Source organism: Limanda limanda, chromosome 4 (genome assembly GCF_963576545.1).
Source record: "Limanda limanda chromosome 4, fLimLim1.1, whole genome shotgun sequence".
In the NCBI taxonomy this organism is placed as follows: Eukaryota; Metazoa; Chordata; class Actinopteri; order Pleuronectiformes; family Pleuronectidae; genus Limanda; species Limanda limanda.
The window spans coordinates 5,514,280-5,527,278 of record NC_083639.1 but is presented as its reverse complement, the minus strand read 5'-3'; the positions used below and the strand labels follow the sequence as shown (position 1 = coordinate 5,527,278).

The 12,999-nt window shown below is 43.6% G+C and overlaps 1 protein-coding gene across 1 annotated transcript in view; it reads left to right on the top strand.

The window, feature by feature from the left end:
- Nucleotides 1–722: 722 nt before the first annotated feature.
- The window catches only part of cacna2d2a (calcium channel, voltage-dependent, alpha 2/delta subunit 2a), a 143,351-nt gene continuing 131,074 nt past the window's right edge, over nt 723–12,999 (top strand). Inside the window, exons 1-2 of the mRNA XM_061069533.1 lie at nt 723–984; nt 5,907–5,988. Coding sequence (XP_060925516.1) covers nt 884–984; nt 5,907–5,988 — 183 coding nt within the window. The 5' untranslated portion in view covers nt 723–883. The remainder of the gene's footprint in view (nt 985–5,906; nt 5,989–12,999) is intronic.

Sequence of the window (12,999 nt, the reverse complement as noted above, 5' to 3'; positions counted from 1 at the left end):
TGTACAAAAATACTTGAGTGATGCTGGATTGAGTGCCAAATAAATGTCCTTACAGCTGCCATTGTCCAGGTTGCCATGGTGTTAGATGCGTGTACAAATACGTGTGCTGGCTCTGGTTACTCAGGGCTGCAGCCATGGTTTAACACCGTCCTCTCCTGAATGCATTCTACTGATGATGTTCAGATAAATGTTTTATTCCTGCACACCTCTGGAAGTGGTTTTATTGTGAAGAGTGGACGTGTGAAATCTCTCTTATTGTCTCGGTGAACTTCATGCGTGTGATGGTCGTTACGTTGGAGAGAGTGCGAGAGGAGAAACAGGAGCAAATGTGCGCGGCGGCGGCGGAGAGGGAGGGAGGAGAGCTAGTGCGCGAATAGGCAGCGAGACACATCATCATCATCATCATCATCATCCACAGAGGCAGAGGCAGCAGCAGAAGTAGCGGCAGCAGCGGCAGCGGCAGCAGCGGCAGAGGCAGAGGCAGCTCCTTCTAGCTCACCAACTGCCAACCCTCCTCTCTCTCTCTCTCTCTCTCTCTCTCGGACTCTCTCTCTCTCTCTCGCTCTCTCTCTCTCGCTCTCTCTCTCTCTCTCTCTCTCTCTCTCTCTCTCTCTCTCTCTCTCTCTCTCTCTCTCTCTCTCTCTCACTCTACCCCCCCTCTCTCTACCCCCTCTCTCTCTCTCTTCTCTCTCTCTCCCTCTCTCTCTGATTGAGATCTCACTGGCTGGCTGAAGTGGTGTCCAGCAGCCTCCGCCAAACCATCACCTCCCTCCCCACTTTCCTCCGGAGCTCGGTTATTCTTAGCTCCTCGCTGCGAGAGGCTGTCTCCTTCCGGCCGCTGCCTCTGTCATTTATCCCAGTTTTCTTGCATATTTAATGGAAAATGGCGATCTGCTTCTTCTGCCTGCTCGCGGTCCAAACTGTCCTTCTCATATGCGTGTCCACGCCGACAGTCGCGACCCACCTCTTCCCGCAGCACTACACGTAAGTACCCCGCACCGGGTTGTGGTTTTATAGGGGGGTGGGAGGGTGAACTAGGACAGGTGGCCCCCGGACGAGCCTGCATGTGCGGCCGTGGCGTTTACCTTGGAGCCGCTGTCCCCCTGATGGTCCACCACCATGTCCCCCTATTGGTCCACCACCATGTCCCCCTGATGGTCCACCACCATGTCCCTCATGATGCTGCCTCGTATGATTGTGACTGGGACCATGTTGTTGTTGTTGTGCTGGGCAGCGGGTTATATTAATACCCAAAGCCTTATTCTATTTATCAGAGCCAACAAGGCATCCAGCTGCCAGGGATCATGCACACGTGCCACAGGCGAATAACCCCCAAAAAGCAACGATTTGACATCCACAGGATTGAGAAATGAAATAATCACACTGGCATTATCGGTTATAACAATCCTGGTCCATGCGTTGTTTTGGTGTCACTGTGGGGAGAATTACGCACGATGGATGGGCTGAGCCATAACGAGGCTGTAGTCTGAAGAGTCCTCCAGCGTAAAGTGCACACGCACCGTGGAAATGATCAGGTCCATATATACAGTCTATGGTCCATCCCACAGCAGGACACACTGGTGCTTTTTAACCGGATAATGTTGACTCAGAGAATAAACCAATTAGTTAATGGCGCAGGAGCAGCCGGGTCTTTAAAGCTCCCCAGTTTCCATCTCATTTCATTTCTCACCCGAACTACTTTTTAAGATTTGCAGCAACTAGGCTTCCAGTTAGGAGTCTTTTTACTTTTTTTGTTTTTTATATTTAAGTAAATACTAGAAGTTGAATTGGTAGAAATGTAAAATCTCACTGTTGCCTCATCCGTGCGCCTGCAGGCACAGAAGAGTGACTGAGCTTCCAGCAGTTTTTTCAGACGAGGAAAACTATTGTTGGACTTTTTTCATTGTGGCACCTGTTGGGGAATTTGTTTCTGCCGTAATCATTTAGAGTACAGCACGATTCTCTTCCCCTATGTGAAACAAACTAAGAGTTTAACCTTGAATGACACAGAGCCAGAAACACAAGGTCTGCTGCAACAGTTCCCCACCTGTGCGTCATAGAAAGATCCAGTAAAAGGCGATGATGAATAGAAACCAAAAATAGTTTTTTAATGGATTTTGCTTCATTTAAATTCAGTTCATATTTATAATGACGATACAAAACCCCCTCATGAAAGTATAGTGCAACTGTTGCCCTCTCTAGTGTGTGATATGTGGCTTCAGGTCCTCTTAATGACGCTCCTGTGGTGAGGATCTGATGGAGTGTGTCCTGTTGTGACGATTGGTCAGTCAAGCTCATCACAAGCGACAGAAATCTCTATTCCTCCCTGATGCATTCACTGGATAATCTCCATGAAATCTTCAGGGCTTTGTCGGTCCAAGGTGACATTCAAAGAGAAATCTGATTTCCCTCATATTACCGCTCATTGACTTTTACCTCCGTCATAGATTTGATTGAGTACCGTAATGAAACAACAATGCTGATCATTTCTCAGTTTTAAACAAACTAGCATGAATGTTTCATTTATGTTTGCTGTATTTGTATTCATATGCTTTAAACTACACTTTCATTCAATAGGCTGAGCGTTTAATCTAACAGCAACATCCTCATTCTCTGCTTTTCCCTCCAAATATTACAAACTACTGAGATTATTGTAACGGCTGGATTAGAGATAGCACTGTATTAAAACAAGGTTAATCTCATTATATGTTCTTACAATCAGTGTTCTTGTTAGAGCAGATAAAAATAAGTGAGGTCCAGGTCTGGTTTTGTTGTCGTTTTAAATCCGGTCGTCCCCTGGGTTTTAAAAACTGGGTCTTGTGTCACCCACATCTTTGTGCTATTTGCTAAAATTTGACTGCTGGCTAATTGAAGTGTATGGGGAGTTGCTATGGCCGTGTCCATGTGGGTGGGTAGGCCTGACACACACACACACACACACACACACACACACACACACACACACACACACACACACACACACACACACACACACACACACACACACACACACACACACACACACACACACACACACACACACACACACACACACACATGTCTGAGAATGTGTGTGCTGATGGTCTAATTGCCAGTAGCTGAGGAAGGGCAGAATGTCCTGTAGTCCATTTTGACAGCAGTGCCAAGAGAGCGTTCCTTCTCTGGACCCTGCCGCCTGGCAGCCTGGTCAGATTTACATGTAGTTAGTGTATTTGTGTTGTATTCGTGTATTGTGTGTGTTTGTGTGTGTTTGGAGGAAATTATTTCCATATTAACTATATGGTGAAAACGTGTTCCAGTAGCTTAAATGTAAATGTACGGATGTCCAATCTCCTCTGGAAAGCTGCAATCAAAACTCAGAGCAGCTACATTGTAGGAGGTCAAATCATATTTTCCACACATGTGAAATCATTCCACCTTCTGCCCGTAAAGATATCTCGGTATTGCACTTGGGTCTTGGTCCATGGCAGCAGCCTTCACATATTGACGTGCGTGGCTGATACAAAGGTCGTCCACACGTATAATCTCCTTCTCCATCATGTTTGTCTGACCGAAATCATTATACATGAGAAAAAAAATTACCAAGAGACGAATGGCAGGGTTTTAATCCGACATCAAACCACAAAGAGTCGACCTACATGCGCCGTCCAATGATAATGTCCCGTCTGTGTTTTTAAGGGAGATAAGAGCTTTCACCAAACATAAGGGCTCAAAGCATTTATTGAACATGAACATTCCCCAAAGCAGCACCCCCCCCTCACTCTCTCTAGCTGAATGGAGGGATCTGTCTATGTTTTTGATTTACAGTTAGTCCATAACAAATCCCAAGTCATTTTACAAGAGCAAGTAAATAGTCAGGGTTAGCATCACATGACCTGCCCTGATTAGTTTAATGGTTGCATGGTCGACTATTGTCGTTCTGTCGTTTTGCGTATTATTGATGGGTTTGATGTTATGCAACCGATTGAAAAATGACGACACCCTGAAGGAGTGAAAAGGATAATATCTGTGTTATTGATCACGATATGAGACTTTATACTGAGGTATGTTATTTGTTAGTGATTTGACTTGATAGTTCATAATTTGGAAATTTCACTGTTATACCTGAGAATGACAGTTTTGTTCCTTTGCAGCAGAATAAAGATGGTGGCCGACTGTAGCCGACACACAGGTCATCCAAACTCATTTCATCCAAACTCATTCCATTTTCTCAATCATAACTGACTGGGAGCCAAATTAAGTTTCATTATCTCGATAATTTGACTTGATATTTACTCAAATATTTGAGAATCCCGCGTTGTAAAATTGCACTAATGTTTGCTCATATTGACACAGTTTTGTGACTATGTAAAGTAGTCTCTTCATTTTATCTGTGACACACTATCTCCACAGGATTATATATTTGACAGATTATAGAGAGAGAAAATATCCAATAATATAAATTGATTGTCCAGCCTCTATACATAGAGCTTAGAGCTGAACACAGAATACAGAATACATTCACCTGCTTTAAATTAGATAAAAACTGTAATTATAATACCTCTTATCTCTCTTATCTACAACTAGTTTAGATCAAACATTGATAATGATACCCAAATTATCCTTATCAATAATATTCCTAAGATTAGTTGATGTCTTCTTGACTATTGTGGCCAAAGTGTTTGCAATGTGCATCTTCACATATACTTACAGCATCAGACATAACGTAGGGCCCTCTTCTTGCATGTCATTCTGTCAAAGCTGTGTATGTACTGTGTGTGTGTGTGTGTGTGTGTGTGTGTGTGTGTGTAACATGTAGACTAATGAAGTTGCATAAGAAGTCTGCCTGGCTCGGGGACAGAGGTAATGTCCCTCACTGTTAGTATCACTGCGCTGTGCTCGGCTCTGCTCTCACTGTAAGCTTGTTTTTATTTCATATCGAGGTGACCTTTCCACAGTCAGCGGCCTCTCCCCAGCGGTCCCGCTCTGCACAGTCCTTTTCCGAGGCCCTCTCCCGTCCTCATAATCTCGTCCCTGTAAACACAGCCAGGGCGCTGCGCTCGCTGGCGTGTGTTTGCTCTTCTGTTGCTCTCCTGATGAGGCGCGCTGCGGCTTTGTGATCACGTCGAGCTCTGTCACCGCTCGGCAGATTTGTCCAATTTAAAAATCTGTCTCCCTGCCTTGTCTTCTGAGCAAATCTGACATTTAAAGATGACATTTTTCTCCAGCGTCATATTAAAAGACAGACGACTCTGTTGTGCTGTTGATGCTAGTGATTAGCTATCTGCGGGCCGCTGAAAGGAAAAGGTTGGCACGCAGTCAGTGGCTGGCTCGCAAACACACAACAGAGTTTATTCATCTGACTGACATTGAGTGAGAGTTCCTGTCGTCGGTCACGCACACGGATTGTTCAGCGTGTGTCCAGGTTGACAGGTTGGCCTCTCGCCGCAGCTTTAAAATGATCTAGTGAAAATCTAGATCCATTAAGTCATTTGTTGCTTGCTGGGAGATATACAGTGATGAGCTCCAGCCGTTTGATCTCTTAATTCCAAAGTTGGCTCCGTCTACCGGAGATCAGCTCCTGCTTAGGGTGCACTTCTGTCAGACCAGAGCAGTTTTATTGCAGAGCCGCTGATCCCGACCGAGCCGAGGCGGGCACGTTCGCCGCCAGTCCTGCCAGAGACGACTGGATATATGCAAGGTGTGATATGAAGAGAGGTTGCCGATGACTAGCCGAGACATTAGCAGAGATGGACGGTATGAGTTCCAAATAGGGATCTGGAAGGAAGCATAGTTTGGGAGACACACAAAGATGGCAGGAGACGCACTGTCATGACTCGACGGAGAAACCAGTGTCTGTGTGATGACATGCTGATGAGATAATGTCGAGGGCTGCAGATTGATGATGTCTAATTTCTTTTTTCCAGAATGATTCACTGGGCCGGACGTATCGAGAAGGAGCTGGAGAAGGTTCTGCAGCACGTCACCGGAACCCAGCAGATGAGATCGGTGAGTTGACGTCACGCTTGCATGTGACGCGCTGCTACTTTCCTCCATTATTAATCAGTGAGAGTGTACTGGCTGAGGTTGTACAACATAGACTCCCAAGTCCTTGTGTATATACACACACACACACACACACACACAGACATATGCACACACGCACACACGCACACACACACACACACACACACACACACACACACACACACACACACACATAGTGTTTGTAAGAGCACTGCAAAAAACATTTAGTTCCAGCCTGTAATTTTATTTTGAGATAGTTTTTATTTTTTCCACAGCAAATCAGCTTCTGTCAATTTTCTTGTCCCAAAAATCCGTATGACTATTCAATTCAGAATTTACTTATTTTTAACAAAATCCCATTTCGTGTACTATATTTTTTTATATGTAAAAAGTGAATTTGTTTGAATAAACATCCTCAGCCGCAAATGCAGTGGCTTGTTTGTGTGTGGGTCCCGGTATGCGGCTGTGGCTAACACGTGTCTGTCTTGTGGTCGAGCAGATGGTTGAGCCGAGTGTGATTGACACCGTTTCATCATTTTCCCGCCATGTGCGCATGTTCACCGTGCTTCCAGGGTTTGTAATGCACCCTGAGATAAATGCTTCATTATTGCTGTTTGGGTGAGTGTGATTCATCCAGCCGGTGCGGTGCCTGTGGCAGCTCGAACACAGGCAGCTCCAGTGGTTAGTGGGACGGCTCATAGTGTGGTGTCGACATTGATGGATCCTAGAGAGGAGGAAGTTAGATGACGGGGAACATACTAATGTAAAGGTTAATGATAAGTGGATATCAGGCAGATGTTCAGATAGAGGTATAGCAGCATAGAGGTATAGGTTGAGCAGTCAGCCCAGTGTAAACCAAACATGACTGGGAATGTTTAGCCATCTGAATATTTGCCTTTTTCGGTTCGTGCAAATATTCTTTTCTGTAATTCCACTGAGCAATGTGCATTTATAAACAGCTTTATACTTGTTACACATGGTTTCAAGGTGAAAGTATCTTCTTTCTGTCTAATACAAATTCAGAATCTCCAAAATGTTGTACTTTCATAAGAAAGCATTTATTTGCCCCAATCTTCAGGGATAAAAATATTTCCTGATACGATAAATTGTCCGACAACTTTTAAAAAAATATATTGATAATTCCTAAGATGTTGTTATCAAACCCTTATGACAAGGAAATGTAATTGAGGCTTGATATTTTCCAGTTTAACCATCTACTTTATTCTTTATTATCATGAATTTATTATAAATAACTAAAATGAAACACAAATACAACCAGGTTTAATTAAGTAAATAAACACTTTTGCATTAAATTCAAACATGAATGAAGACATCTTTGTAAGCAATGTATTGATAATTGTAAGCTTCTCAAAATGACTAATAACAACAAACATCTATTTGTTATGAACCAACAATGTAATGACACCATTTTCCAGAGTCACCTTTTATTTGACAGAATGAACAATACATAAAAGATGCTCTTTTATGTTTACAGTCCAAGTCACATATTCAGTTTGTTTTCTTCACTCAAGTTATATAGCTGATTATATGTGTGTTTGATAATCACATCTTAGGAATCATTGCCAATTTGTGTTCCATATATAAATGAATCCTCTGACATATCCGACATTTATTACTCTTAATAGCCACATTGTGTTTGTTTTGAATATGTTATAGTTGTTAAAAACTGGGATCTATGGACTTTTGACGTGATGTGCTCAGTGGGCTTTACATTCGGTGTATTTAATCAAATTTATGCAACAGTTGTCTGAGGTTTTCTTCTGTAAGTGAAACCCAAACAGGCCTGTCTCTCTCTAAAAATATCCCGTCCGTCCCAGTGATGTCTTGTGTGAGGTGCCCATATGGCTGCATGTGCATGTGTGTGTGCTGGCCTGACTGTGTGCAGAGCGGGTGTGAAAGAACATTTATCATGGCCCCAAACAGGAGTCGTCACGGGGTGTGCTAAATGGCCCAGCATGCCTAGAAAAGCCATTTTCTAAATGGATGCCTCTCACTATACGTGTGTCTGATAGAAATCTTCCCAGGGCTATGCCGGCTGGTAACAAGATTGCCTCCCTCTGCGCCCCCTTCCTCTTCATGCGCACTTTATTGTCATAGACAAAAAAAATGTAAAGTGTGTGCAAATTATTTCTGAGTTTGTCTTACATGGAAAGAGACAAGGAAGTAAGTTGAATATAATGTGGTCTGCTCAGTTCCCCGTGGCTGAGGTTTTATTTTTTCTGACAAGCGAGGTAGCGGGTGAAAGAGAGAGAGAGCGAGAGAGAGAGGGAAAGGCTGAGACAGGGCAGCACAGGAAATAGCTGAATACATTTTGAGTCAGTCGCCTTAAACAACGCAGAGATATACAATATTTAGTTGTGTTTTGAGTTTTGTACACACTGTGCTCCAGCTCCAAGTCTGTTACATCTTAAACAAAACTTATTTCAATGGTTAAAAATCACATTTTATATGATCTGCCCAGGTTTCGGTCAATATGTTATCCTGCCTGGGGTAAGTGAAAGAAAGACGGAGGGTGAGTGACGTGTCGGAGGAGCTGGAAGTTTCAGATAGACAAGAAGAGTGGGCGGCTTTTAGAGTGGAGGAGGAAGAGGAAGAGGAGGAGGAGGAGGAGGAGGAGAGGGAGGGTTTTTTAAAGATGGGAAAGGATGAAGAATGGCTTGACAACTGAGATGGATGTTCAGGCAGTTCTGTGTGTATATTTAGAGTTAAACTACTTAAGATGGATGAAATGATAGAGGGGAAGGACGAGAATTAGTTCATTTAAATGTGAGCAGACGGATGCTGTTTATAGTCCTTATCCTCCTCATTATCCCGCGTGCTGCTGCGTCTGATGTGTTACAGTACGTGGCGATGAGGGGCGGCAGCGGACACTGGCATTGTTCCCTTATCCTCGGGCTCGGTCGGAGCAGTTAATAGGCCCACGTGAGCAGTACACCCACATGCTGTCATTATGGTGATTTGATGGTTTGTCACAGATATTACCAGGTGGCCACACACTCTGAATTTGTGAGCTTTATATGCACAGGCAGGGAGGTGCTCGGATGGCAGAAGTACTCGAGTCCTTACAGTATGTAAAAGTAGCACATCTAAGTTAAGTATCATCGTCGATAATGTATAAAAGTAGAAGTACTCATTCTGTCACAGAGATATTATCCCCACTGCCAAGGAGGTTGGTGTTTGTTTCTGCATTTGGTTGTTAGTTAGCAGTATTACATTTTCTCCGGCATTAATATAACTGTTGTAGCTGATTGAAGTGGATCTTGTTTTAATGATCTTATCGTATACAGATATGTCATTTAGTTAATGGCTCACAGCTAATGGCAGCTCCTCCAGTTTGGTATGATACAGATATAATGGTTTGTAGGAAAGGAGAACATTTTTGTATTGCTGGACACATTTTAATTCAGATTTTGGATTTTTTTGTATTTGATTCTTAAAATAACTCTTCGTGGAACTGTTAATAAATCATGGACGCCTTCAACTATGCAGCTTTGTTATCTCAACCAATGAGGGTAAGTTTTTGTTACTCAAAACTACTGAGCAGATTTCCATGAAATCTTCTGGAGGGGTGGGGTATGAGACAAGGAAGGCTCGGGCCAAGCCAGGAATTGTATCTTCCACTTCCTTTTAATAGGACGATATGAACTTGGTTACATTGCATCAATGTCTTATCCCACAGGCACATAGAGTCAGGGATATTTCCTCAGCTTCAGTTTAAGCAAACCTTTTGAATGCTGCTGCTATGCAGCATATGTTGAACTTTCTCAAATTCATTTCAGTGAGAAGAGTCTAATCAGCATCAATAATTTGGTGCACATGACTTCTCCTGAAGCCCTTAAGTTTATCCTGGCTCTTCACAACTCTGCGATCGGAGAACCCGTCTGCCGCCACGCCCTATCTTCTCGCCATTTGCTGCTCTTGATTACCGGAAACCTGAAGCCTGGAAATGCACGACCAGATCAATAAACCCACATGTGGAGGGAGGAGGATGGAAAGACAGAGTGCTGGTTAAAGCCTGTGGGATTCACCCACTTTTTTACCTCAATTTGTTTATTTGAATATGATATATTTTTCCTCTTTTCCCCTCACTGCTGCCCTTCACTGTGTGTCTGTGCTGTGTGGTCGACAGTGTATCAGTCAGCCGGCTGACCACATGCTGGCTGCAGGTTTATCTCAGTTCAGCACAGACCTTCTTGCCTCTAGTGCTTCCAGTGCACGTGTGTGTGTGTGTGTGTGTGTGTGTGTGTGTGTGTGTGTGTGTGAGTGTGTGTGTGTGTGAGTGTGTGTGTGTGTGCAGGCACAGGCGGATGGTAAGTCTTCCTTCATGTTGTTAGCGTTGCCTCTGGTTCAATTTGATCAGCACAGGTATGTTTCAATGACTCAAGGGAGGTGTCGTACTCAGGCTGGACACAACCCCGAACGTCTCTTGTGTTTCTTCAAACCTTTCTTCCACTTCCTGGAAACAGATGGTTGCTCACAGTCGTTCTCCACAAACGCAGATCTCTCTATAAAGTGCATCGGTGGATTTACTCACTCTCGCTGACTACAGAAATTTCCAATAATCTGTCTCACATGCCCAGGGCTACACTAGACATCACCCCTGCTCTCACTCTTCACCAACCCGCCCCCCCCCCCCCCCCAGCCCCCTCTAAAGCGGATGTCAGCGTCACCTCCCGCTGTCTCTGTGTCTGCACCGCTGATCCATCAGGTTGAAGATGTGAGGGGCCGATCACTGCCATTTGTTCCTTGATTTTAAAAGCCTCTTGGGTTTGTGGACAGTTTACAGGAAGAACTGAGGGTCCCGCCTCCAACCATGAGTAGTTACCTTTAAAGGAGAGGGAATAAGAAAGAGAGAGGGAGACAGCACAGACCTCCCCCTCAACTCTCCCTCCCCCTTGACCTTCTGGACCTTATACAACAGCAGCCTGTTATCTGGATGGGTCTGAAGCATCGCAGGCGTTTTCAGCAGATTGTTGACTCTCCGGGTCTCTCTCCTGATGAGCTCCTCGGAAGTCTTTAGCTGCTTTCAGACATGCACTCAAGTCCATGCCCTTTCCTGGAATTTTTTTGTCAGTTGCTCCGGATATTTTCCAGAACTTTTACTGTCAGCCGCCCAGTAAAGTGTCCAGGAAATATCAGAGTGAGCTCATGTAACGGGAAGATTTTCAGAAAATGTACCTGAGAGAGCGAGCGTGTTGATGATGTATTTAACATCCGACGGACTTAAAAGAAAAAAACAAAAGAAAAAATAATATAAATATCTCACACTGAAGAAGTGATGCCATATATATAGAAGACACAGAAGAAGATGTCGGCTTGGACAGACAAAGAGTTCCAGAGCTTTTGGTGATAAGTGCAGACACTGGTCAGTCCTCACAGCGGAGGTGATATGGATGTCCGGAAGAATGTCCAGAAGTTCATGTCTGAAAATGAACTGGTCTGAAAAGTTCTTGTCTGGTGATAGCTTCTGTGCAACACATCAGTAGATACCCCCGTGTGTACTCTATGCATGTTCAAATTGAGTCGTTCATTGCTGTTATAACAGTACAAAAATTGTACAGTCTAGTCAGTCCATGTAAAAGTTAATGTTTCACCGTAAAAGATCATGATGCTTTTTATGAGCTCAAACATTTTCATGTTCAGACCAAGGAGAAGCTGAACTGAGCTGTGCTGTTACTTTACTTTTAGTGTTTTTTTCTCCATCAGGCAGACTGACCTATCATAATTGATAATGTGCACTAGAAGCAAAGTGGAAGTTAAGTTAATTTATAACAGATTTGAGTTTTGTTTACATTTGATAATATAAAATATTGATAAGGGCTTGGTGTGGTTTCACATTTTTCATTCAGGTTTAGATATGATACTTAAAGTTCAGTACAGATGTCAAAAAGTTTAAAAGAGAAACAAGGAAAGTTAACAATCTACTGGGGATTATTGAGATATTCAATGTCTCAGAATTATTTTCCTGTGCATCAATGTAACACCTCTGTTTACATGAACCACTCCTAACTGCTGGTCCGGACACATGGGAGGAACCAAAATAACTGATGTGATACACAATAATCGGATCTAAATTATGCAACCTTTTTACCTGCAGCAGTTAACCATCCATTTGTGTGCCCAAGTGGAATAAATGTTCACTTTCTAAACCTGGCTCCAGTCCCATTCAGACATCCCATTAGCACATCCCAAGAGCGTGCGGCCATCAGGGTCACACATCAGGGTCATGAAAGCTTAGACACGCTCTATTAGTGCACTGCTCTTTTTCCCCTATTTGAATCCTTTGTGCAGCCCAATTTCCCCTTGTTATGTGCAAACTCTAGCATTTATGTGTATTTACCCCCAAACAAATACAAAATATAACACAAAACAAAATAACAGTGGAGATTAGAGGCACATAAAACCAGTGTCGAGCTGAGCGTCAAGCAGTGGGAGAGCTGGTCAGCACCATTACTCCCAGCCTCGGACTCCCCTGCACTGACTGGAGAACAGACAGGCACACAAACACTCACACTATTTATTTTTCTGCCCTGTTATTGGTTTTCTGACACTGGGGAAGGTTACAAGGATTCCTCAGCTCCCCGGCTTGATGGCCTGGCACTGGTTGACGGTGTTTATATAAATGAAAATACATATATCTGCCGAGCGCAGCCCTGCACGCAGATATCCCCCGTGTTAGTGTTTAGAGGGAATTACTTGAAATAGCTTTGCAATAGAAATGGGACAGTTTAGAAAAAGTCGAACCAGATTGTGCCCAGTCTCCATTTTCATATTATGTTTGTGTTTAATCCTCCACGACAGACGTAGCATGTATCTTCAAACGTTCACATGGATTCTAGGATGAACTGATTAGAATTTGGAGGTCGACGGTAAAGGTCAATGCCGTCTCGGAGCCCAAAGAACAACATCTGATGATGAATTGCCTCTGAGGGGAACTTCCAATATTACGGGGTTCCAATGTAGACAGCGGAT